General features: G+C 28.6%; 1 protein-coding gene across 14 annotated transcripts in view; it reads right to left on the reverse strand.

Moving 5' to 3' along the window:
• LOC119604762 (calcium uniporter protein, mitochondrial) overlaps positions 1 to 12,238 on the reverse strand; it is a 169,765-nt gene extending 157,527 nt beyond the window's left edge. For 2 of the 14 annotated variants that reach the window (XM_037957589.1, XM_037957576.1), the window contains exons 1-2: positions 11,950 to 12,177; positions 10,874 to 11,326 (exon numbers count right to left, since the gene is read on the reverse strand). In XM_037957589.1, coding sequence (XP_037813517.1) covers positions 10,874 to 10,999 — 126 coding nt within the window. In that variant the 5' untranslated portion in view covers positions 11,000 to 11,326; positions 11,950 to 12,177. The other 12 variants (XM_037957579.1, XM_037957591.1, XM_037957587.1 and 9 more) reach the window with 12 other exon arrangements.
• Positions 12,239 to 24,531: the final 12,293 nt, after the last annotated feature.

The raw sequence follows: 24,531 nt of genomic DNA on the forward strand, positions 1-24,531 counted from the left end.
TGTATAAAGGAATGTGAGAGTAGCATAGCATGGTCTTGGACAAACAAATGAAATGACTAATCAACATATTTTGTGCATAATATAGCAGGTGGTTACACTCATAAAAGGAATTTAGTAATCCGTACTCAAATCAATCCGAAACAGTTTCAGAAGTACGGTAAGTGAAGTAAAATATAACTTAATTTATACTTGATAAAAAAAATACGGGTTCGTTAAGTAACTAAAGGTATTTTTGGGACAAAGTGATCTACTTATTTTGTGAATCTTCGAATTGCTTTAACCACAAATGTATTCTTAATTTGTGATCAACATAAGATTGATTTCTGAATGTTAAAGATTGGATTAATTCCAAAATGGGCTTGATTTGAGCTCGATTCGTACTTGATTTCAAAAGTTAATTAAAAAAAACATTTGCTAGTATACATACACATGAGCTTGCCAGAACGGGATCTGCTCTTGATATTTTCAATGCCGTTTCAGTAGCAACTCCCTTAGGTTTTATCAAGAGCAGTATCCTGAGATTCTTTCTTCAAAATGCTGAAAATGGAATAACTTAGACACATGTAAAGGGGCCAAGTTATTGTGGCCCTCGTTCAATGAGAAACGCACAAGACACCTTATAAACTGAAGTAGGCGGGACATATTGAGGTTGATAACAGTAATAACAGGACACTGGGGTTATAGGCAGACATGCAAGTCGGCTTGCTCTGGCCGTAAAGAGAAACCGCTTCCTTGGCAGTTACTTCATACCTAACCTTGGTAAGATATCTGAGTCTAAGCTTAATGATATCATCTTATTTCTCACAGGTACAGGCTGGATCTAATACTATAAATACCACATCTGACGAGTGGAGTGATCCGGTCAAAACGGAGTCTCTTCGAGTCTACTTGACAGTTCGCGTGCAGTGAACTACCACGTTAAACAACCAACCATACATACACATTAGCATTAAAAACACAAATACATATATAATTTATCAAAAACTCATCTCTTTATGACAAAAACATTCTTAACTAAATGAGTATTATGAATTGGGATCATTTGATCTGGGAACCAACCCAAGAACCTGCGATGTAGGGCAGAGTTTCAGACTTTGCCTTGTGCCAGTCATTGGAGAGGTACCTGTGGTTAGAGCCAAAATGTGGGAAAGTTTGACGCACGGTGAAATTATATTCATTTCGGTATAACAAACAGACAAGCCAACAGCCTTAAGAGGAGTGACTGTGGATGAGATACGGAATGTGTCAGGGGTATATGGACCTTGCCATACCATATACTCAAAATGTTGAATAAGAAGATACCGATATATGTATGTAGATACAGATGAGATCATAGCAATTCCCTTCTTTGTTAGTGTATGTTTATCTTATCACAACGGGACCATTAGGACCCAAGTGAGTCGGTCAAATGGCCGACTGCCTCAATAACCTAACCTAGTGTATGTTTAAGATTGGATCTGTTCATATACGATTTAATATAGTGTGTTTTCTGTTAGTTAGAACTTGTCTATGGTTTAACGATTACGTCTCTAGGTACCGTTGCCGAATCTTAATTGTAACGAAAGTGATGTAAATATTTTTATCTCGGAAATTACGCAACGAGGCAGCTATGATCAGAAAATAAATAGCTCAAGTACTCAAGCAAAATGCTTGTATATAGTCCGGCAAAGCCATGTAGAAAATTTGCTACCTGCTCTAGTTTACCATATGGTTGAAATAGTGCCACCGTGAAAGCCTTCGACTTTAAATTGAAATACAAATCATTAAGAGTTTTCCTCCATGACATTAAAAATGGAACTACTTAGACAAGTTAAAACTTTAACGTTCTCGTATATATTCGTTCGGCATATTCCTTCACATATGGTGCTCGAAGTTTAGAGAGGTAGAGGTTAAGCAGAAGTTCTGACATTGCTTTATTGGAACCTTTTGTTATTTCATCGGAACTCTTCTCATTTTATAAGGAACTTATATAATATTATAACTATCACTGCATCGACATTAAGGAATGCGGGAAACTTGATAGGAAAGGATTAAGTAGATGTCATAAATATTATGAATATATAGTAGAAACTTTAAGGAAATAAGTGCTAAAAACCATGAATTAGACAAAAATTGTAGAGACCAGCAAAACCATTAACTCTAGTTTGTATGTGTCTAGATCAAGGCAAGTTCTTAGTTGAGGACCTCAGCAATATGGTGTCAAACATATATCCACTCTTATGGAACTTTGCCTTAAACATAATACTTGTCAATAATATGTCTCAATAATATGGGAGCCAAAATATGTAGTTGCATATGATTACAATGTTTCAAAACAAATTACTTCCAACGAAAGAGATATTATGATATCAGCACTTGGAGTACTATGTATCAATATATCAAATTCGTACTTTTTACCCTAGAATTTAAAATGCCAGAATTCAAACAATTTCATTTGGATGGTAAAGTTTTAAAGAAAAATTTGAATAGAAGACCCAAATACTTTACACGCCTGGTACCATATTGACACCAAATTTTTCAATAACATCCGTTGTCAAGTATATACATTGTGACAACAATTCGTTGTCACAATCTAAACTTTATGCACATTCGTTGTCTAAATGTTAACAAACGTGATAAGCTCACTATTTACAACGCATTTTGAGCTTTTTTTTCCTCTGTGTAGAGCATAAATTTCTGCTAAATCGGTGATTTAGTGAAGAAGTATCGGTGCAATACCTTCTATTGGATTGCTCTACTCTACTCTCAAAAGCGCCGACTATGATATCTTCGAACAAGACTCTCTCATTATCTAGACAAATCCAAAAAATTGTCACTAACAAATCTAATCAAATTTGTTGGAAGTATCGGATTCACAATATCGCCCAAATAGAAAAAAAAAATAATTGTATGTGACCACTTGGCCTTCACAAGGTCTTATTAAATATCTTGATTAAAAATAACAATTTCCGCGTTATAACCGCAGTAAAGCTACTAAGCTTTCCGATAATCTCACACTATTTATGTCATGAAATAATCTTAATTCCCAGAATTTTTTCTTTTCATATCTAAGTTATGAAATATTGCAACATAACCACTTAGTGGTTGATATTAAAACGCATGTTTTAATTGAGACTTTTTATAGCACCCAACTTAACAGAACATTAACCTTTCATAATTATTTTTAATAAGTAGAGGTTTATTAAATGAAATGCAAAAAATCATTCACTTTCAAAGAACATTTGTATACATCTGCAAGCTTTATAAAATTTTAATAATTTATTCCGTACATTTATTGAGTAATTTATTTGTTCTCAATAGAAAATTAATAATAATCATACACTTTCCGTTCATGTATATTTTTATAGTTGTTTTTCCTCTTAATATAAATATTTATTAATAGATGCAATAAATTCATACGAAAAAACTATGACTAACAACCACACTGCATAAATGTGATAAATGACAGCTGTAATTGTCACTTGTGTAGTAAGATGAAGAATAAATGACATGAATGACAACTGTCAATGGTTTTATAACATTCACTTCAAATATTTGATTGATTTTCGATATGGAAATTGAAAGTGCAGCATAAATGAAATATGTATGAACGATGATAGATTATGATTGCGTGACAGGATTGTTGGAGGTAAAGTTTTTTTTTTTTTTGGTTTTTTTCTTTCTGTAAGAGTTGTTTAATAATTTTTAAACTTTAACATCACTTTGGTGAAGAAATAGACCACAAAAATATTAAGTTAATACTTGGTAATGACACCTTATTACTTATTACTAAAGTTTTCTGTATACACATACCTCTGCATTACTCTAAAGCACTTAAATAATGCAGGAAACGAATAGTTCACAGAAGTACTGCTATGTGATATTGTGTTGACTTTGAGAGTATCAATTCGACAGGGAGTAAATGCATCCGAAAATGAAAGTCATTTACACTAACATCTAACCACCTGCTGGGCTCTAAACGAGAGTAAAAACTGAGGTCACTTTGAAACCGAGTGCGAAGAAAATCGTCACATTACTGCCTTCAAGTAATCTAGAGAGTAAGAGCTTTTCGTTGCCTAGATTTGGACTAGATTTCTAATCTATCGAGTGACAATTGACTTCCTTCTTAAATGTTTATTTTAAAGATGACAGAATGGACTTTCAGATGGCATACAACATTATAAAAATAAGTTGTCTTGGCGCTGTTATAACGTCTCAAAAAAGTGGCAAAAAATGGCGTTTCTTTAAACTTCAGAACATAATATCTCGATTGGGATTCAGCGCAGCTTAATACTTTCAAAATGTATACTATGGTCGCTGGGTTACAAATTTGTCGGTCTGAGTAATTAAATCTAGAGAAAAAGACATTGAGTTTTGCATTTATGAAGATTCTAAACTCTAACATATTAAGATCGAAACGTCTTTTGAATTCTATTCATTCCCTTTTTAAAATCAGACAGCACTTTGTCAGGTCTATATGCATTCGGGGTGAATTAATAGATTGTCCTTAGATGAAACTGTGTCTCAGAACGATATTTATATGTATAACCCTGACCCCGGAATAGGCAACACAAATTACAGAAACCAGCTGATCCATTATTACCACTTCCAAAATATTGAAGATGATATGAGTTTGTTGCTTACAGAATAGAATCTCGATTAGCGATTGCAAGATGTTGGTTATAGATTACTTTTTAATATCTGGGAACTAAATACTTGGATGCATGTAAGATAAGCCTCCAGCTAACAGTTAATGCAGAAATTCTTCAGATGAAGAAGAATACGTTCTTCTTTAATATGCCATTCTACAGACACAGACGGTTTTATCTTGATAGAAGGCTTAATAATGATCAAATTTGAATGGTACTGCTTGATTTCCTCAGAAACCAAAAGCTATGAAACTATTACGGGTACTGATAACATAGGTTTCTCTAAGCGGATTCCAGGCTGAAAGTTACGTCATCGATATAGCTGCGAAATCGTTAATCTAATTTCGAGAAAACGAGCATTAATATCTGCTTTTATAGTCTTGCGTTTATGAAGGTTCCCAACTCCAACATATTAAGGTTATATTCCCTCACTTTCCGAAACCAGAAAGCACTTTATCAAGTCAATATGCGTTGGTTAGAATGAGGACATTCGGGAAAATTCTCTTGACACCTTCTACGAGAATACTCTCATATACAAGAGCACCGATTTAGATATCTTGATGGAAGTCTTTATCATGATTAAAGAGTCTTATTATTGATCAAAGAGTCTCATTCATGCGAAGGAATTACAAGATTATCCTACGAGTGTTCTTGCTAAATTGGAAGCTACCCACAAAAGTTGGTCATCATTATTAAATCATCATTAAATTTTATGATGATCCATTCGTACTTCTTGCTGGCAATCCCTCTAGATAATTAATTATTTTAATAAAGTTTTTTTTTCTTCTATCAATTTTGTGCCTAAAATTCTACAAAATTAATTTCTAATTTATTTTAAAATAGTCATTTAATCCCTAATACAAGCCACTCTTACCTCTAGTTCCTTTAATAAAATCTTGTACTACTAATCTTAGTATTAGAACATAATATGGAAAAAGTTTTTTTGGTTATAACATTTATCATTGAGCCAATAACAATTTAAAATTCAAACAATAAATCACAGGAGCAAAGGGTCTTGGCATCTAATAATTTTAACCAACAATGGGAATATTTTTAACACTTAATGAAGAGAATAAGATTGAAAATGCAAAAACAAAAAAACAATAACAAGAAAAATTAAAAATAATATCTGTTTTGGCATTAGGCCAAAAAGCATAATTATATGAAAGAATGTTTGAGCAAAAGCAAAAATGGAAAAGTGTTGGTGAAGAGAAAAAGTATGATCGTTAAGTTTAAAATGTAAATAGATTTTAAAGTTTTTAAAAAAGTTTGTTTCTAATTAAAGACCAGGAAGGCCAAACTCTAGTACAACGGCTGCATATCGGATGATTTAGTGATTCCATATTACGATTAGAAGAAGTGCAGCTATGTTCTTATTGGTTGCAACCAGTACATAGTTAATTTGAATTTACTTTTCCCCAACCCAATATACTTTAGGACTCTACTCGTTTTATTTTGCAAGAGTTTTTAAACACACAAAAACAACAACAAATTGGAAAGAAATTCACAAAATAGTTCAAGTTTATTGCGGTTTTATAAACCAATTTAAATCCAAAAGAGAAATAATTGCAAAAAGATTTAATTTATGAGCCATTAAAAAAAAAAAAAACAATAACATAATTTTTAAATTAAAAAAAAAAATAATTGTCAAATAGTTCACGTGTCTGTCTGGCAAGATTCTATAAAAAAAAAAACTTTAAAAATAAAATTCTTTCATATCCCACAAATCTATTGTTAATAAACAGCAGCCTGTTTATAAAATTGTTAATAATTGTATATAAACAATAAATTAAAACCTGTTATTAAATAGCGAAATTTGGAAACAAAACAAAAAGAAGTTATAACAATAATCTATAAACAAGAAATTTACTAAAGTTGTTTTTTAATAAATATTCTTAAAATTTCAAAGTTAAAAAAGAATTCTCGATGTATCAGAGCAAATAGACTAATAGTTTATTGAAATTTGTTGTTTAAAAGCTAACAAAAGGAGCTTTTTGAAATAAGTTGTAACTTGGGCGATTAAAAGTTGAAGTTGTTTGCAATTAAGTATGTATTTTCAGAAATGTAAATAAAATAAGTAAATAAAAATAACGATGACGTTTAATTTGTAAAATGAATGAAGATTAGTTTTTTAAAGCGCAAAGTGTTGTTTAGTGCTGTAATATTCTAATACTTTTGATTACTCATACTACTCAATACTTTTCGTTTGGGTACTCAATACTACTCGATACTTTTAACGGTTTTATTTTAAATTAAAAACGAGCAATTTTTCCTTTTTTTAAGTAAAGTTAGACCAGACATCACACCTCTTTTGAGACATTTTATTTTTTTTAAATTGCGTCAATAAATATTTGTAACTTTGACTATTATTGCAGTTTTTAAATTATTTTTACATTGATTTGATATTGCTAAGAGTTGCATTTCTAATAATGATCTGTATTAGTTGTCTAGTCCATAGTCTAGTCTATAGTCTAGTCTATAGTCTAGTCTATAGTCTAGTCTATAGTCTAGTCTATAATCTAGTCTATAGTCTAGTCTATAGTCTAGTCTACAGTCTAGTCTATAGTCTAGTCTATAGTCTAGTCTATAGTCTAGTCTATAGTCTAGTCTATAGTCTAGTCTATAGTCTAGTCTATAGTCTAGTCTATAGTCTAGTCTATAGTCTAGTCTATAGTCTAGTCTATAGTCTAGTCTATAGTCTAGTCTATAGTCTAGTCTATAGTCTAGTCTATAGTCTAGTCTATAGTCTAGTCTATAGTCTAGTCTATAGTCTAGTCTATAGTCTAGTCTATAGTCTAGTCTATAGTCTAGTCTATAGTCTAGTCTATAGTCTAGTCTATAGTCTAGTCTATAGTCTAGTCTATAGTCTAGTCTATAGTCTAGTCTATAGTCTAGTCTATAGTCTAGTCTATAGTCTAGTCTATAGTCTAGTCTATAGTCTAGTCTATAGTCTAGTCTATAGTCTAGTCTATAGTCTAGTCTATAGTCTAGTCTATAGTCTAGTCTAGTCTAGTCCTATAGTCTAGTCTATAGTCTAGTCTATAGTCTAGTCATAGTCTATCTCTAGTCTAGTCTATAGTCTAGTCTCTAGTAGTCTATAGTCTATAGTCTAGTCTATAGTCTAGTCTATAGTCTAGTCTATAGTCTAGTCTATGTCTAGTCTATAGTCTAGTCTATAGTCTAGTCTATAGTCTAGTCTATAGTCTAGTCTATAGTCTAGTCTATAGTCTAGTCTATAGTCTAGTCTATAGTCTAGTCTATAGTCTAGTCTATAGTCTAGTCTATAGTCTAGTCTATAGTCCTAGTCTATAGTCTAGTCTATAGTCTAGTCTATAGTCTAGTCTATAGTCTAGTCTATAGTCTAGTCTATAGTCTAGTCTATAGTCTAGTCTATAGTCTAGTCTATAGTCTAGTCTATAGTCTAGTCTATAGTCTAGTCTTAGTCTAGTCTATAGTCTAGTCTATAGTCTATAGTCCTAATAGTCTAGTCCTATAGTCTAGTCCTAGTCTAGTCTATAGTCTAGTCTATAGTCTAGTCTATATTCTAGTCTATAGTCAGTCTATAGTCTAGTCTATAGTCTATAGTCTAGTCTATAGTCTAGTCTATAGTCTAGTCTATAGTCTAGTCTATAGTCTAGTCTATAGTCTAGTCTATAGTCTAGTCTATAGTCTAGTCTATAGTCTAGTCTATAGTCTAGTCTATAGTCTAGTCTATAGTCTAGTCTATAGTCTAGTCTATAGTCTAGTCTATAGTCTAGTCTATAGTCTAGTCTATAGTCTAGTCTATAGTCTAGTCTATAGTCTAGTCTATAGTCTAGTCTATAGTCTAGTCTATAGTCTAGTCTATAGTCTAGTCTATAGTCTAGTCTATAGTCTAGTCTATAGTCTAGTCTATAGTCTAGTCTATAGTCTAGTCTATAGTCTAGTCTATAGTCTAGTCTATAGTCTAGTCTATAGTCTAGTCTATAGTCTAGTCTATAGTCTAGTCTATAGTCTAGTCTAGTCTAGTCTATAGTCTAGTCTATAGTCTAGTCTATAGTCTAGTCTATAGTCTAGTCTATAGTCTAGTCTATAGTCTAGTCTATAGTCTAGTCTATAGTCTAGTCTATAGTCTAGTCTATAGTCTAGTCTATAGTCTAGTCTATAGTCTAGTCTATAGTCTAGTCTATAGTCTAGTCTATAGTCTAGTCTATAGTCTAGTCTATAGTCTAGTCTATAGTCTAGTCTATAGTCTAGTCTATAGTCTAGTCTATAGTCTAGTCTATAGTCTAGTCTATAGTCTAGTCTATAGTCTAGTCTATAGTCTAGTCTATAGTCTATAGTCTAGTCTATAGTCTAGTCTATAGTCTAGTCTATAGTCTAGTCTATAGTCTAGTCTATAGTCTAGTCTATAGTCTAGTCTATAGTCTAGTCTATAGTCTAGTCTATAGTCTAGTCTATAGTCTAGTCTATAGTCTAGTCTATAGTCTAGTCTATAGTCTAGTCTATAGTCTAGTCTATAGTCTAGTCTATAGTCTAGTCTATAGTCTAGTCTATAGTCTAGTCTATAGTCTAGTCTATAGTCTAGTCTATAGTCTAGTCTATAGTCTAGTCTATAGTCTAGTCTATAGTCTAGTCTATAGTCTAGTCTATAGTCTAGTCTATAGTCTAGTCTATAGTCTAGTCTATAGTCTAGTCTATAGTCTAGTCTATAGTCTAGTCTATAGTCTAGTCTATAGTCTAGTCTATAGTCTAGTCTATAGTCTAGTCTATAGTCTAGTCTATAGTCTAGTCTATAGTCTAGTCTATAGTCTAGTCTATAGTCTAGTCTATAGTCTAGTCTATAGTCTAGTCTATAGTCTAGTCTATAGTCTAGTCTATAGTCTAGTCTATAGTCTATAGTCTAGTCTATAGTCTAGTCTATAGTCATAGTCTATAGTCTAGTCTATAGTCTAGTCTATAGTCTAGTCTATAGTCTAGTCTATAGTCTAGTCTATAGTCTAGTCTATAGTCTAGTCTATAGTCTATCATAGTCTATAGTCTATAGTCTATAGTCTAGTCTATAGTCTAGTCTATAGTCTATAGTCTATAGTCTATAGTCTAGTCTAGTCTAGTCTATAGTCTAGTCTATAGTCTAGTCTATAGTCTAGTCTATAGTCTAGTCTATAGTCTAGTCTATAGTCTAGTCTAAGTCTAGTCTATAGTCTAGTCTATAGTCTAGTCTATAGTCTAGTCTATAGTCTAGTCTATAGTCTAGTCTATAGTCTAGTCTATAGTCTAGTCTATAGTCTAGTCTATAGTCTAGTCTATAGTCTAGTCTATAGTCTAGTCTATAGTCTAGTCTATAGTCTAGTCTATAGTCTAGTCTATAGTCTAGTCTATAGTCTAGTCTATAGTCTAGTCTATAGTCTAGTCTATAGTCTAGTCTATAAGTCTAGTCTATAGTCTAGTCTATAGTCTAGTCTATAGTCTAGTCTATAGTATAGTCTATAGTATAGTCTATAGTATAGTCTATAGTCTAGTCTATAGTATAGTCCTATAGTCTAGTCTATAGTATAGTCTATAGTCCTAGTCTATAGTCTAGTCTATATATAGTCTGAAATTTAGCTTATCGTCTATAACTACTCCTAGATATGTAAGATGCTGCTGGATGAGATGGTGTGGTTTCCAATTTGTATATTTATTTTGTATTCTATTTTCCGCTTTCAAAAGATACGCCATATTTTGTGAATACCGCAATTTTTAAGTTATACACCCAAAAATTGTACAAAGTGAAATCTTCTGAATATTCAATTTAAGTTGAAATTATTAGAATTTTGTTATCAAAATTCTTGCATAATAATTTGTAGCATTTTAATTTAACCGGGAGTTTTTTCTTATAAACACATTTTTGGTCTCCATTTATGAAAAGACAGAGTTAGTAAATTGAGTACTTTGAATATGTTTTTTTTTTCATATTGTTGTTGTAATAAAACTTTTTTGTCTTTATGCTTACCACGCATGAGGTTAATGTTTTTTTTTTATAAAAAAATCATATAAAGAAAGAATAATGTTGATAAATTTAGTTAAACATGTGTTAAGTCCATATTAATGTACACATTCCTACATATTTTATATATTTATATGTACATATGTATGTAGTTATGTACAATATGTTTTGGTATATAAAAGTAACAATATTTATACACATTTATGTATAAATAAATAATAAAAAAAATCAAAATAAAAACAAAATCAAAAAACCAATTCTCTCTCTTACAACTTACCACACTTATAGTTGTTGTTACTGGCAGAATGCGTAGACCAGGGCTGCGACGCGTGTAAAGTGTAAAATCCCTTGAATGCCGCATTAACATGCGGATACTTGTGGTTGCACAAACGCCCGCTGCCATTGTAATAAGTAAATTGTTTTTGTTGTCTTTTGGTAGCTTTGTTTTTGGCGTTTTTGTTTATTAACTGTTGTTTTTGTTTGTTACTGGTTTTGCGGTTAACTGATGCTGCTACTGAGACTAACGTCGACGTCAAGTGTTCGTTTAATAATGCTAATAATTTTTAGTAATGTGATGTTTGCTGTTTTTTTAAACACTCTGTTGATTCATCTTTTTTTTTAAACACAATTTTTATTATTATTAATAATAATTTATTAGATAGATTTTTTTGGATTTTAAACTCTGGGCACAAATAAACGGGAAAAAATGTACACATTTACCACACCTAGACTTTAGAGAATTTATTTTTATTTAAATTAAGACTACACTATTTTAGAGATTAATTTTAATATTAATATTTTAATTAAAGAAATTAATTTATTTATAAAGCTAAAGGATAAACAACAATTTAAACTATTGCTACTAATTTTACAACAAATAAGTAAATGCCAAAAGCAAAAACAATTCACGCACTTTATTTTTTCTTAGTTTTTTTGCTGAGGGGGAGCAGAGAGAGAGAGTGGAGATAAATAAACTTTTGTTTTGCTCTTTTTGCAAATTTCTTTTTTTAGTAACTAATTTTTTTCAGCTGCTAAATAAAATTTTCTTAAATTCCTTTAATATTAAACACTTTTTTCTAATATTTCTACAATTTCAATAAAAACTTAAATAATTTTTCTTTTTATTTCACCCGTTTAAAAGCGTGTGCGGGTGTGTATGTGTGTATTCAGTGTATGCGGCAATAATTCCAATAAGTAAAGAATGCTAAACAAGTGTCGTCGGCCGCTTTATTTTTCTTTTCTCTTATTATAATTGTTGTTGTATTTTTTTTAGATAATACCGTAAATCTTATAAAAGTCACAACAACAACAATATTCACTTTAATTTATTTATTAATTTTGCTTTAAACATACTTTAATAACAACAACAACAATAACAAAAATAAATAACACAAAAAACAACAAACACACACGTTTAACGTTCGATTTATCGTCACCAGACAACACGAGACACGGACGAGAGTCGATGATTTGTACCAACGAACTACTAGACAAACACTAAAAATTCACACAACAAATTCTTTCAATAACGGCAGCATTTAATAATAATAATTCCTTCTTTCTTTCTTTCTTAAGATTCTCCCAACTGCGTGAGTTTTGTTGTTGCTGTTTTTTTCTATTTTCGCTTTTTATTTTAATAGATATTTTTATGTTTTTATTCTCACGGCGCAAGTTGTTCATTTGTGTCAAAAAGCAAGGGGCAACAACAACAAAAATCATACAAACAACAAGTCATAATACTACTTATTTTGACAGTCGGCCACACAACACAGCGTTGTTAAATGTAGGACTTTACAACAAAAACATTTGAATGTCAGATACAAAAGAGCTTTAAGTTTGTCAACAGTGTTGGTTTTCTTAAATACAAATTTAGTGCTTTTTAAAAGCAATTGGTACTTGTTTATAGTTAGTTAGTTAGTTAGTTAGTTAGTTAGTTAGTTAGTTAGTTAGTTAGTTAGTTAGTTAGTTAGTTAGTAGTTAGTTAGTTAGTTAGTTAGTTAGTTAGTTAGTAGTTAGTAGTTAGTTAGTTAGTTAGTAGTTAGTTAGTTAGTTAGTTAGTTAGTTAGTTAGTAGTTAGTTAGTTAGTTAGTAGTTAGTTAGTTAGTTAGTTAGTTAGTTCGTTAGTTAGTTAGTTAGTTAGTTAGTTAGTTAGTTAGTTAGTTAGTTAGTTAGTTAGTTAGTTAGTTAGTTAGTTAGTTAGTTAGTTAGTTAGTTAGTTAGTTAGTTAGTTAGTTAGTTAGTTAGTTAGTTAGTTAGTTAGTTAGTTAGTTAGTTAGTTAGTTAGTTAGTTAGTTAGTTAGTTAGTTAGTTAGTTAGTAGTTAGTTAGTTAGTTAGTTAGTTAGTTAGTTAGTTAGTAGTTAGTTAGTTAGTTAGTTAGTTAGTTAGTTAGTTAGTTAGTTAGTTAGTTAGTTAGTTAGTTAGTTAGTTAGTTAGTTAGTTAGTAGTTAGTTAGTTAGTTAGTTAGTTAGTTAGTTAGTTAGTTAGTTAGTTAGTTAGTTAGTTAGTTAGTTAGTTAGTTAGTTAGTTAGTTAGTTAGTTAGTTAGTTAGTTAGTTAGTAGTTAGTTAGTTAGTTAGTTAGTTAGTTAGTTAGTTAGTTAGTTAGTTAGTTAGTTAGTTAGTTAGTTAGTTAGTTAGTTAGTTAGTTAGTTAGTTAGTTAGTTAGTTAGTTAGTTAGTTAGTTAGTTAGTAGTTAGTAGTTAGTTAGTTAGTAGTTAGTTAGTTAGTTAGTTAGTTAGTTAGTTAGTTAGTTAGTTAGTAGTTAGTTAGTTAGTTAGTTAGTTAGTTAGTTAGTAGTTAGTTAGTTAGTTAGTTAGTTAGTAGTTAGTTAGTTAGTTAGTTAGTTAGTTAGTTAGTTAGTAGTTAGTTAGTTAGTTAGTTAGTTAGTTAGTTAGTTAGTTAGTTAGTTAGTTAGTTAGTTAGTTAGTTAGTAGTTAGTTAGTTAGTTAGTTAGTTAGTTAGTTAGTTAGTTAGTTAGTTAGTTAGTAGTTAGTTAGTTAGTTAGTTAGTTAGTTAGTTAGTTAGTTGCCATTTATAATGACAGAAATTATGAAAAGTAACGGCTCTAACTGTTAAATTACCAAAAATCATAGAAAAATTCAAAGCAGATAAAACAGTTTCATAGTAAATAATTTTGGTAAAACCGTGAAAGGCACCATTAGCTAAGATCCAAACCATTTCCCAATTTATAATATGTTTCAAATTCAACATCTCACCATACCGGCGAAACTACTTAGAGGTGAAATGTTACATTAACAGTCTGGACAAGCCTATGGATTGCAGACTATTATGTTTAAACTAGAATTGCCATTTATAACAAATTAGAACTTTAAAGTATTTTTTGAAAAATTTTAAAAGTTGAACTGTACGTTATAAATATTGCCGTTAGTTGTCTTTCATAATTGATTTTTAATAGTTATTGTGCAAAAAGTGTTGTTGACAGAAGTATATTTATTAATCTATAGACTTATCTACAGATGTGTGGACTGTATGGACTTATTCAATTGATTAGTATGATGATTATGTATGTATTTGTTAATTCATTTTCAAAATTAGTTCATAAACTCTTGTTAAATACTTGTGAAAAGGGCCAATTGTATTTTTAAATTATGTATATTTAAATTAATTATAATTAATTATACAGTACAACTACATACATACATACATACATATGTCTGTATAAATTTAGCCATTATTATTTTTAAACTAATGTTTATTTAAATGTAAATAAACAATAATTTTAATAAATCACAATTTTTAATAACTCTATTTCAATTACAAATTGACACAACAATGTAGTAGAAACCTAAAAACATCACATTTATTAAAAGGAAAAAACTGCAACTTTCTGGTATCATTTTAAATATTTAATTAAATATTAATTGAATGAATATTAAAAAAGACAAATAAATATAAACCGATATTTACACAAAATAAATTTAATCATAATTACATGATTGTTTTAACTGTACAACGGGATTAAATATTTGGAAAAGGTCCAAAAATTAAAAAATGCGGATGAATAATCTCTAGGCTTGCATAAAATATAATATAAATTATATATAGGTAGATAGATAGATAGATAGATAGATAGATAGATAGATAGATAGATAGATAGATAGATAGATAGATAGATAGATAGATAGATAGATAGATAGATAGATAGATAGGTAGCCTAGGTAGGTAGATAGACAGATAGATAGATAGATAGATAGATAGATAGATAGATAGATAGATAGATAGATAGATAGATAGATAGATAGATAGATAGATAGATAGATAGATAGATAGATAGATAGATAGATAGATAGATAGATAGATAGATAGATAGATAGATAGATAGATAGATAGATAGATAGATAGATAGATAGATAGATAGATAGATAGATAGATAGATAGATAGATAGATAGATAGATAGATAGATAGATAGATAGATAGATAGATAGATAGATAGATAGATAGATAGATAGATAGATAGATAGATAGATAGATAGATAGATAGATAGATAGATAGATAGATAGATAGATAGATAGATAGATAGATAGATAGATAGATAGATAGATAGATAGATAGATAGATAGATAGATAGATAGATAGATAGATAGATAGATAGATAGATAGATAGATAGATAGATAGATAGATAGATAGATAGATAGATAGATAGATAGATAGATAGATAGATAGATAGATAGATAGATAGATAGATAGATAGATAGATAGATAGATAGATAGATAGATAGATACGTCGGTCGGTAGGTAGTTAGATACATTTCCTCTTCAATAGATACATATTTAACATACAGACCAGACTCTATACTTAGCAACTTTTAAACATTGCCACCCTTTTCACCACACACTTTAAATAAATAAATTTTTGTTTTTATTGATTTAATAATTTATTAAAATAACTTATTATTAAATTAACTACAACCATATATGATATATTATGTTTAAACAATTTTGTTCTCGTTATTTGGCTCCACCGCAATGTAAAAATAATATCCAAAACCATAAACAAATTGTGTTTATAAATTATAGAAAAAAAATATTTTTCATTAAATTTATTTATTTATTTAAATATGTAATTGTAATATAAATGAACTCATCAGCATATAATATTTTTATATACACAGACAATAAATTAGTCACCTATTAAATGGAATTAAAAAATAATTAGACGAAATTTTGTAAATTATACAAACTAAATGATTAGAAAATCTCTTAAATATATTTTACATTTATAATTTTAATACTTGGGATTATATATTAATTCTTAAACTATGTATCTAATTTTGTTAAGTGTATTTTATGTAATAATTTAAATAAAATTACCTGCACTTAATTATACACTAAAATTGCAAGCGCCAACATGCTCATAAAAATTCAAAATATGTATTACAAAAATGCTTTAGGGAATACTTACACCAAACCAGTACAAGTTTTTAATTATTTGTTTTATTTATAACAAAAAATAAATAAATAAAAATAATTACATAAAATTGCAAATGTAAACACATAAACATATCTTTATATCATGGGGTTAACTATAAACTCTCTGTCCCAAAATTAATTGAATTAATAATATTTTAGGGACATAAATAAACATTTATCATAAAAATTAAATTGTATGTGATACGTTGATAAAACAATGTTTAGAGAAAAAATTGATTGCAATTTCTCTATAGAAAAATTGTTGGTCAGAAGCTTTTCTAGAAAGAAAATTTGGTCGAAATTTTTTCATAGAAAAGTCTAATGTGTCCTAAAAAGAGAAAGATTTGTGGAAAATTTTCTTTACAAAGAAAATTGGTCAAAATTTTTCTATAGAAAAAACTCTTGGTTCATAGTTTCGAACGCTTTCTAAAAAAAGATAATTTGGTCGAAAATTTTCTACAGAAAGGTCAAGAGTTTCTATAAAGAGACATATTGTTGGAAAGTTTTCTACAGAAAGAATATTTAGTCGAATATGTTCCATAGAAAGAAATTTTGGTCAAAAATTCTCTACAAAAAGTAAATTTGGTCGAAAGTTTTCTATAGAAAGAAAATTTGTTTGAAATTTAGTCCAAAGTTTTCGATAAAAAAAACTGGTTTAATGATTTCTATAGATAGAAAATTTGGTCGAAAATTTTCTATAGAAAGGTCGTGTGATTTCTACAAAGAGAAAATTTTGTTGAAAGTTAACTACAGAAAGAATATTTGGTGAAACTGGAAAATTTTTTCTAGAAAGGACGAGTGATTTCTATAAAGACAAAATTTGGTTGGAAGTATAGAATACTATAGAAAGAATATTTGGTGAAACTGTTCCATAGAAAGACAATTTTGGTCAACAATTCTATACAGAAAGTAAATTTGGTCGAAAGTTTTCGCTAAAAAATTTAGTCCAATGGTCTCTATAGAAAGAAAATTTTGTCTAAAATTTTCTATAGAAAGGTCGAGTGATTTCAATAAAGAGAAAATTTGATTGAATATTTTCTATAGAAAAATATTTGGTCGAAAATATTTCATAAAAAGAAAATTTTGGTCGAAAATTCTCTAGAGAAAGTAAATTTGATCGAAAGTTTTCTATAGAATGAAATTTTTTTCGAAATTTAGTTTAAAGTTTTCACGAAAAGAATTTAGTCCAATGCTTTCTATAGAAAGAAAATTTAGTCGAAAATTTGTGTTTTTGGTAAAAATTGAACAAAAATTTTGGTCGAAAATTCTCTAGAGAAAGTAAATTTGATCGAAGTTTTCTATAGAATGAAAATTTGGTCGAAATTTAGTTCAAAGTTTTCGCTAAAAGAATTTAGTCCAATGCTTTCTATAGAAATAAAATTTAGTCGAACATTTTCTATATAAAGGTCGAGTGATTTCTATAAAGAGAAAATCAGGTTGAAAGTTAACTATAGAAGAAATATTTGTTCGAAAATAATCCATAGAAAGAAAATTTGGTTGAAAATTCTCGACAGAAAGTAAAAGTGGTCAAAATTTTTCTATAAAAAGAAAATTTGGTAAAAATTTAGTCTAAAATTTTCACTGAAAGAATTTGGTCCAATGCTTTCTATAGAAAGAAGATTTTTGTCGAAAATTTTCTGTAGAAAGGTCGAGTGGTTTCTATAAAGAGAAAATTTGGTTAAAAGTTTTCTATAAATAGAATAATTGGTCGAAAATGTTCCCTAGAAAGAAAATTTGGTCAAAAATTCTCTAAAGAAAGTAAATTTGATAGAAAGTTTTCTATAGAAAGAAAATTTCGACGAAATTTTGTCCAACGTTTTTGCTAAACAGAAATTTTGTTCAATGCTTTCTATAGAAATACAATTTTTTCTAAAATTTTCTATAGAAAGGTCGAGTGATCTCTATAATGAGAAAATTTGGTTGAAAGTTTTCTATATAAGGAATATTTGTTCGATAATGTTCCATAGAAAGAAAATTTGGTCGAAAATTCTCGACAGAAAGTAAAAGTGGTCAACATTTTTCTATAAAAAGAAAATTTGATAAAAATTTAGTCTAAAGTTTTCACTAAAAGAATTTGGTCCAATGCTTTCTATAGAAAGAAGAATTTTGTCGAAAATTTTCTATATAAAGGTCGAGTGATTTCTATAAAAAGAAAATTTGTTTTAAAGTTTTCTATAGATAGAATATTTGGTCGAAAATGTTCCCTAGAAAGAAAAATTTGGTCGAAAATTCTCTACAGAAAGTAAATTTGGTAAATAGTAAATTTCGACGAAAATTTGTCCAACGTTTTTGCTAAACAAAAATTTTGTTCAATGCTTTCTAAAGAAAGAAGAATTTTGTCTAAAATTTTCTATAGAAAGGTCGTGTGATTTCTATAAAGAGAAAATTTGGTTGAAAGTTAACTATAGAAAGAATATTTGGTGAAACTGCTCCATAGAAAGAAAATCTGTTCGAAAATTATCTACAGAAAGTAGATTAGGTCGAAAGATTTCTATAGAAAGAAAATTTCGACGAAATTTAGTCAAAAGTTTTCGCTAAAAGAACATTTTGTCGAAATTTTCTATTGAAAGGTAGTGTGATTTCTACAAAGAGAAAATTAGGTTGAAAGTTAACTATAGAAGGAATATTTAGTCGAATATGTTTTATAGAAACAAAATTTGGTCGAAAATTGTCTACAGAAAGTAAATTTGGTCGAAAGTTTTCTATAGAAAGAATTTCTAGTCGAAAATTTTCTACAGAAAGTTGAAATTTTGTAAAAAATATTTAATACAAATAAAATTTTATCGAAACTGTTTCTACCAGAAGAGCATTTGGTCACATATGTTCTATAGAAAGAAAATTAGATGGAATTTTTTTAAGGAAAGAAAATTTAGACGAAAATGTTCTATAGAGATATGATTTGGTCGAAAATGTTTATACAGAAAGAAAACTTGTTCGAAACGTTTTTATATGTAAGAAATTAGTTTTCTTGAGAAAAAATTGCAATTTTTATAGAAAATGTTCTATAGAAAGAAAATTTGTTTTAAAAGGTTCCACAGAAAGATAATTTAGTCCAAAATGTTTTACACAATTCTATAATTTATCTATGGAATGAAATTTTGTCGAAACTAAATGAAAGGAAATTTGATCGAAAGTTTTCTTGAGAAAATGTTTCTACAAAATGAAAATTTTAGAAATTTTTCTATAAAACGATTGTTGGTTAAAAATTTTTCTATACAATGAAATTTTGGGTGGAATATGTTCTATAGAAAGAAAATTTTATTAAGTATTTTCTATGGAGGGGAGTAAGTTTTGTCGAAATTTTTCTATAGAAAATATTTTGGATCTGAATTTTCGAAATCATGATCGAAATGTTTCTATAAACAGATGTTTTTTCTTCTCTATATAGAAAATGTGGCACAAATATCATAATTACTTGAACATTTTCTAAAAAGTTTAAAATTGTATGAACCTTTGCAAAAAGAGCAGGTTTTTCAAAATCTTACCATTGCATAACTTTTAAACCGCCACTGTACTTACTGTTTTTTTTAAATAAATTTTCCACAAAAAAGTAAAAATTTAAATGAAAATTTATACACATTATAATTTTATTTGCATTTATAATGTAATTTTTTTTAATTATTGTTGTTGTTATTATTTCTTCTTCAGTTATTTATATTATTTATTTTGTTTTGTTTTTATTCATAATTTTTGTTTGTTAATTTAAATGTCTGCTGTTATTTGTTGTTGTTTTGTTTAGTATGCTACATATACATATTCTCTCTTTTACTATTTACAAGCATTAATCTACAATATTAACTTAAATTTTATTTAGTTTTTATTTTTTTTTATTTTAAATTAAATTTTATATTTAATAATTTTGTTTGCAAGCATTTGCTGTTTGTTTTTTCTTTATTGTTTTTTAACCCTCAGCCACTTGTAAGCTTGTTTTTGTATTTTTTTTTTTGTTGTCGTACTTACTATTCCATTAAAATATTAGTAAGTAAAGTGGTTTTTGTTATATTTATTGTTGTTTTTTTTTTGTACACATACATATTCATACATACAGAATTATAATTACAGTTACATTTATTTGTTTTTGTTGTTTTTTACACAATATGCTTAAAGAAGTGTAAAGGAAGAGAAAGTGTTGTTTTGAAGTGTTAAAGAGAGAGAGAGAGAGAGAGCAGTGGGGGGTGTGGTAGATAGAGCTAGAGGATATTTAGCGTTTAAGAGTGAAAAAAAATTATGCATAAACAAGGGGAAATTTAATGAGGCAGTTTTTTTTAACCAAATTAAATCTACTTTATATTTTTTTCATTTATATGCATTTTATATTATTTATATTTATTTTGTTTTTGTTTTTAATTATAAGTAAATAATCCAATTTACTGTTTGGGCGTATGTATGGTGTTGACATGTTGTTTTTATATAAATGCAGCAGAATATTTGTTTTGAATGAGAATTATCTTTTTTTTCTGGACATGACATTGATGTACATAATGTGATTTTCTGTTGTAAATTCCTATCAGATTTTACTCTCTAGTTTACGATCGTATTATTGTAATTCAATAAAACGTCAGAGTAACGGAAACATGCTTTTTGATAATTTTTAATTGTTTTTTTCTTTTAATTTCAAATGTGCATTTTTGCTTGTAAAAGAAAACATTTGAAATGTTATATTAAATGTTATAAAATATCTAGTAATGAATAGATGATACATTAAAAAAACTTGGTTTTTCTACAAATAATTGCCAAAAATGATCTATGATTAAGACATAGACTAATAATATACGGTCTAGACTATAAATAATAAATAATAAAAATATAGTCAAGACTATAAATAATCTATAATCAAGATTATAAGCTGATCTCTAGTCAATACTGATTTCTAGTCAAAAATATAGACTATAGACTAATCTATAGATTTGACTATAAACTGACCTAGATTCAAGACTATAACTGACGTATGGTATTAACAAGACAATAGACTGATCTATAGTTGAGACTACTATAGAAAAGACTATGGAATGATCTATAGTTAACACTATAAAACTGATCTAATTATAGTCAAGACTAAGGATTGATCTATGGTCAATAATATAGACCGATCTAAAGTCAAGAGTATAGATCACCTTATAGACTAATTTATAGTCAGTACTGTAGAAAGTTCTATAGCCAAGACTGAAGACTAATCTACAGTAAAGACTATACTTAGAATGATATATAGTCAAGACTTTAAACTGACTGTCAGGACTATAGATTGTTCTTAGTCAAGAAAAAAGGCTAATCTATTGTAGTGAAGACCAGAATTGATATATAGTAAAGGTTAAAGACTGATCTCAGCACTATAGACTGGTCTATAGACTGATATATAGTCAAGGACTGCAGAGAAATCTATAAGTCAAGAATATAAATATATCTATAGTCAGACTATATACCGATCTGTAGACAGACTATAGACTGACCTATAGTCTTGGCTATATACTAATCTATAGTCAAGACTATAGATTGTTTTATAGTCAGACTATAGATTATTCTATAGTAATGACTAAAGATGTTCTAAAGTCAACATTGTTCTATAGTCAAGACTATAGACTGATCTGTAGTCAAGAATATTGACTGATCTATAATCAACACTATAGACTGATCTATAATCAACACTATAGACTGGTCTATTGTCAAGAATAAAGACTGACCTATAGTCAAGACTATAGACCGATCTGGTTAAGGTTTTACGGGGTATTAACAAGACAATAGACTGATCTATAGTTGAGACTACTATAGAAAAGACTATGGAATGATCTATAGTTAACACTATAAACGGATCTAATTATAGTCAAGACTAAGGATTGATCTATGGTCAATAATATAGACCGATCTAAAGTCAAGAGTATAGATCACCTTATAGACTAATTTATAGTTAGTACTGTAGAAAGTTCTATAGCCAAGACTGAAGACTAATCTACAGTAAAGACTATACTTAGAATGATATATAGTCAGACTTTAAACTGACTGTCAGGACTATAGATTGTTCTTTAGTCAAGAAAAAAGCCTAATCTATATGTAGTGAAGACCAGAAATTGATATATAGTAAAGGTTAAAGACTGATCTCAGCACTATAGACTGGTCTATAGACTGATATATAGTCAAGGACTGCAGAGAAATCTATAGTCAAGAATATAAATAGATCTATAGTCAAGACTATATACCGATCTGTAGACAAGACTATAGACTGATCTATAGTCTTGACTATATACTAATCTATAGTCAAGACTATAGATTGTTTTATAGTCAAGACTATAGATTATTCTATAGTAATGACTAAAGATGTTCTAAAGTCAACATTGTTCTATAGTCAAGACTATAGACTGATCTGTAGTCAAGAATATTGACTGATCTATAATCAACACTATAGACTGATCTATAATCAACACTATAGACTGGTCTATTGTCAAGAATAAAGACTGACCTATAGTCAAGACTATAGACCGATCTGTAGACAAGACTATAGACTGATCTATAGTCCTGACTATAGACTATGTACTTATCCCGACTAAATATGTTCTAATGTCAAGACTATAGATTGTTTTATAGTCAAAACTATAGATTGTTCTATTGTCAAGACTATAGATTGTTCTAAAGTTAAGACTATTGATTGTTCTAAAGTAAAGACTATAGATTTTTCTATAGTCAAGAATATAGACTAATCTGTAGTCAAGACTATAAACTGGTCTATTCTCAAGAATATAGACTAATCTATAGTCAAGACTATAGACCGATCTGTAACCAAGACTATTGACTGATCTATAGTCTTGACTATAAAGCAATCTATGGTCTTGACTTTAGAACTTCTTAAGTCTTGACTATAGATTAATCTATAGTCATATATACTAATCTATAGTCAAGACTATAGACTGGTCTGTAGTTAAGACTATATACTGTTTTATAGTCAAGACTATAGATTATTGTATAGCCAAGACTATAGATTGTTTCACAGTCAAAACTATAGACTTTTTATAGTCAACACTATAGATTGTTCTATAGCCAGTCTATAGATTGTCAAGAATAATCTATAATCAAAACTATAAACAGATCCTTAATCTAGGTTATAGACTAAACTGTGACTGATCTAAATCAAGAATAGTCTATAATTAAAATTATTAGTCTAGAGTATAATTAAGACTATGAATTGACAGATCTACAGTTAGATCTATAGACTGATATATACATTATTAATATCCATAGTTTAAAACTGGTATAAGCTGATTTGTAGTCAAGTCTATTATAAACTTATCCATGGTCAAGACTATAGACTGATCAATAGTTTGGACTATAGATTAATCTCTTTTAAAACTATAAACAGACTATCTTTAGTCAAAACTATAGAAATTTGTAGGAATTAGACTAAACACGCCGTTTCGGAAAGGACCCCGTAAAACCTTAACCATGAGTATAGAAATAGAGTTTGTTGGGGAATTAATTAATATGTCAAGATCGTCTAAAAACAATTTCGTGTGTTTGTTTTAAATATTATTATTTTTTGAAAAAAATCGTAAACAAATCTTTAAAAATACACCATTTTGTTAGATAACATAAAATTTTGGTATGAATTTATTTAAAAAAAACATTTTACTTAAATTTAAATAAGAAAAATTAAAAAACATTATAAAAATATTTAATAAAGTTTTCTCCTAATATTCTTGCAAGTATTAAATTTATATAAACATTTTCTAAATTTTAAAATAATTGAAATAAAATCATATAAGAGAAATATCAAAGATGTTACAATTATTTCAATTACATTGTATAGAAGTATATTTAACATAATTGACAACCAGATATTGAAAGAATATGGTTCTCAAACGAACCAAAATGTCATCCAAAATATACTCCCATTCATCTATTTGTTCCAGTAAGTTAAATGAAAAGTTCAATGAAAATAGTCTAAAGTTTTAAGCAATTTTCATTGAGAGTTTACTATCAACAGTTTCTTTCGACTTACAGAAACTGGTAGTTTATTTGTAGGTTGTTTTCTTTTGCAAAGTTTCGTCTATAATTCCTGCTAAAATAATGTTGTGTATCCTGTATTATATTTATAATTTTTGTTGTGATGTCGTCGATATAATACAGAAGGGACAGATTGTGTTGGTGTTGAAGTTGTAGGAATAAGAGTAGGTGGATGTAAATGTATTGGCAACATCATCATCATTGACATTGTCATCTTATTCAACAAACCAGGTGGTGATTTCTGCTGCTCTGGCGACAACAAATCATTAGTATGCTTTTCAGGTTGTTGCTGCTGCTTTTGAAATTTATTTTTCTTATATTGTTGCTCACGCTTAAAATGTTGATGATAATGATGATGTTGTTGTTGTTGTTGCTGCTGTTCATATAATTGTTGTTGATAATGAAGATGATTATTTGACAGTTCCTGATAGTGATTTTCTTCCTCCTCGTATTCTTGTTCATGTTCAACATCTTGTTCGTCTGAATGTTGTTCTTGCTGTTGATGATGATAATA

Source organism: Lucilia sericata, unplaced genomic scaffold (assembly GCF_015586225.1).
Source record: "Lucilia sericata isolate MDLA Ls3-8-SP2 unplaced genomic scaffold, ASM1558622v1 Contig000426F_arrow, whole genome shotgun sequence".
Taxonomy (NCBI): domain Eukaryota; kingdom Metazoa; phylum Arthropoda; class Insecta; order Diptera; family Calliphoridae; genus Lucilia; species Lucilia sericata.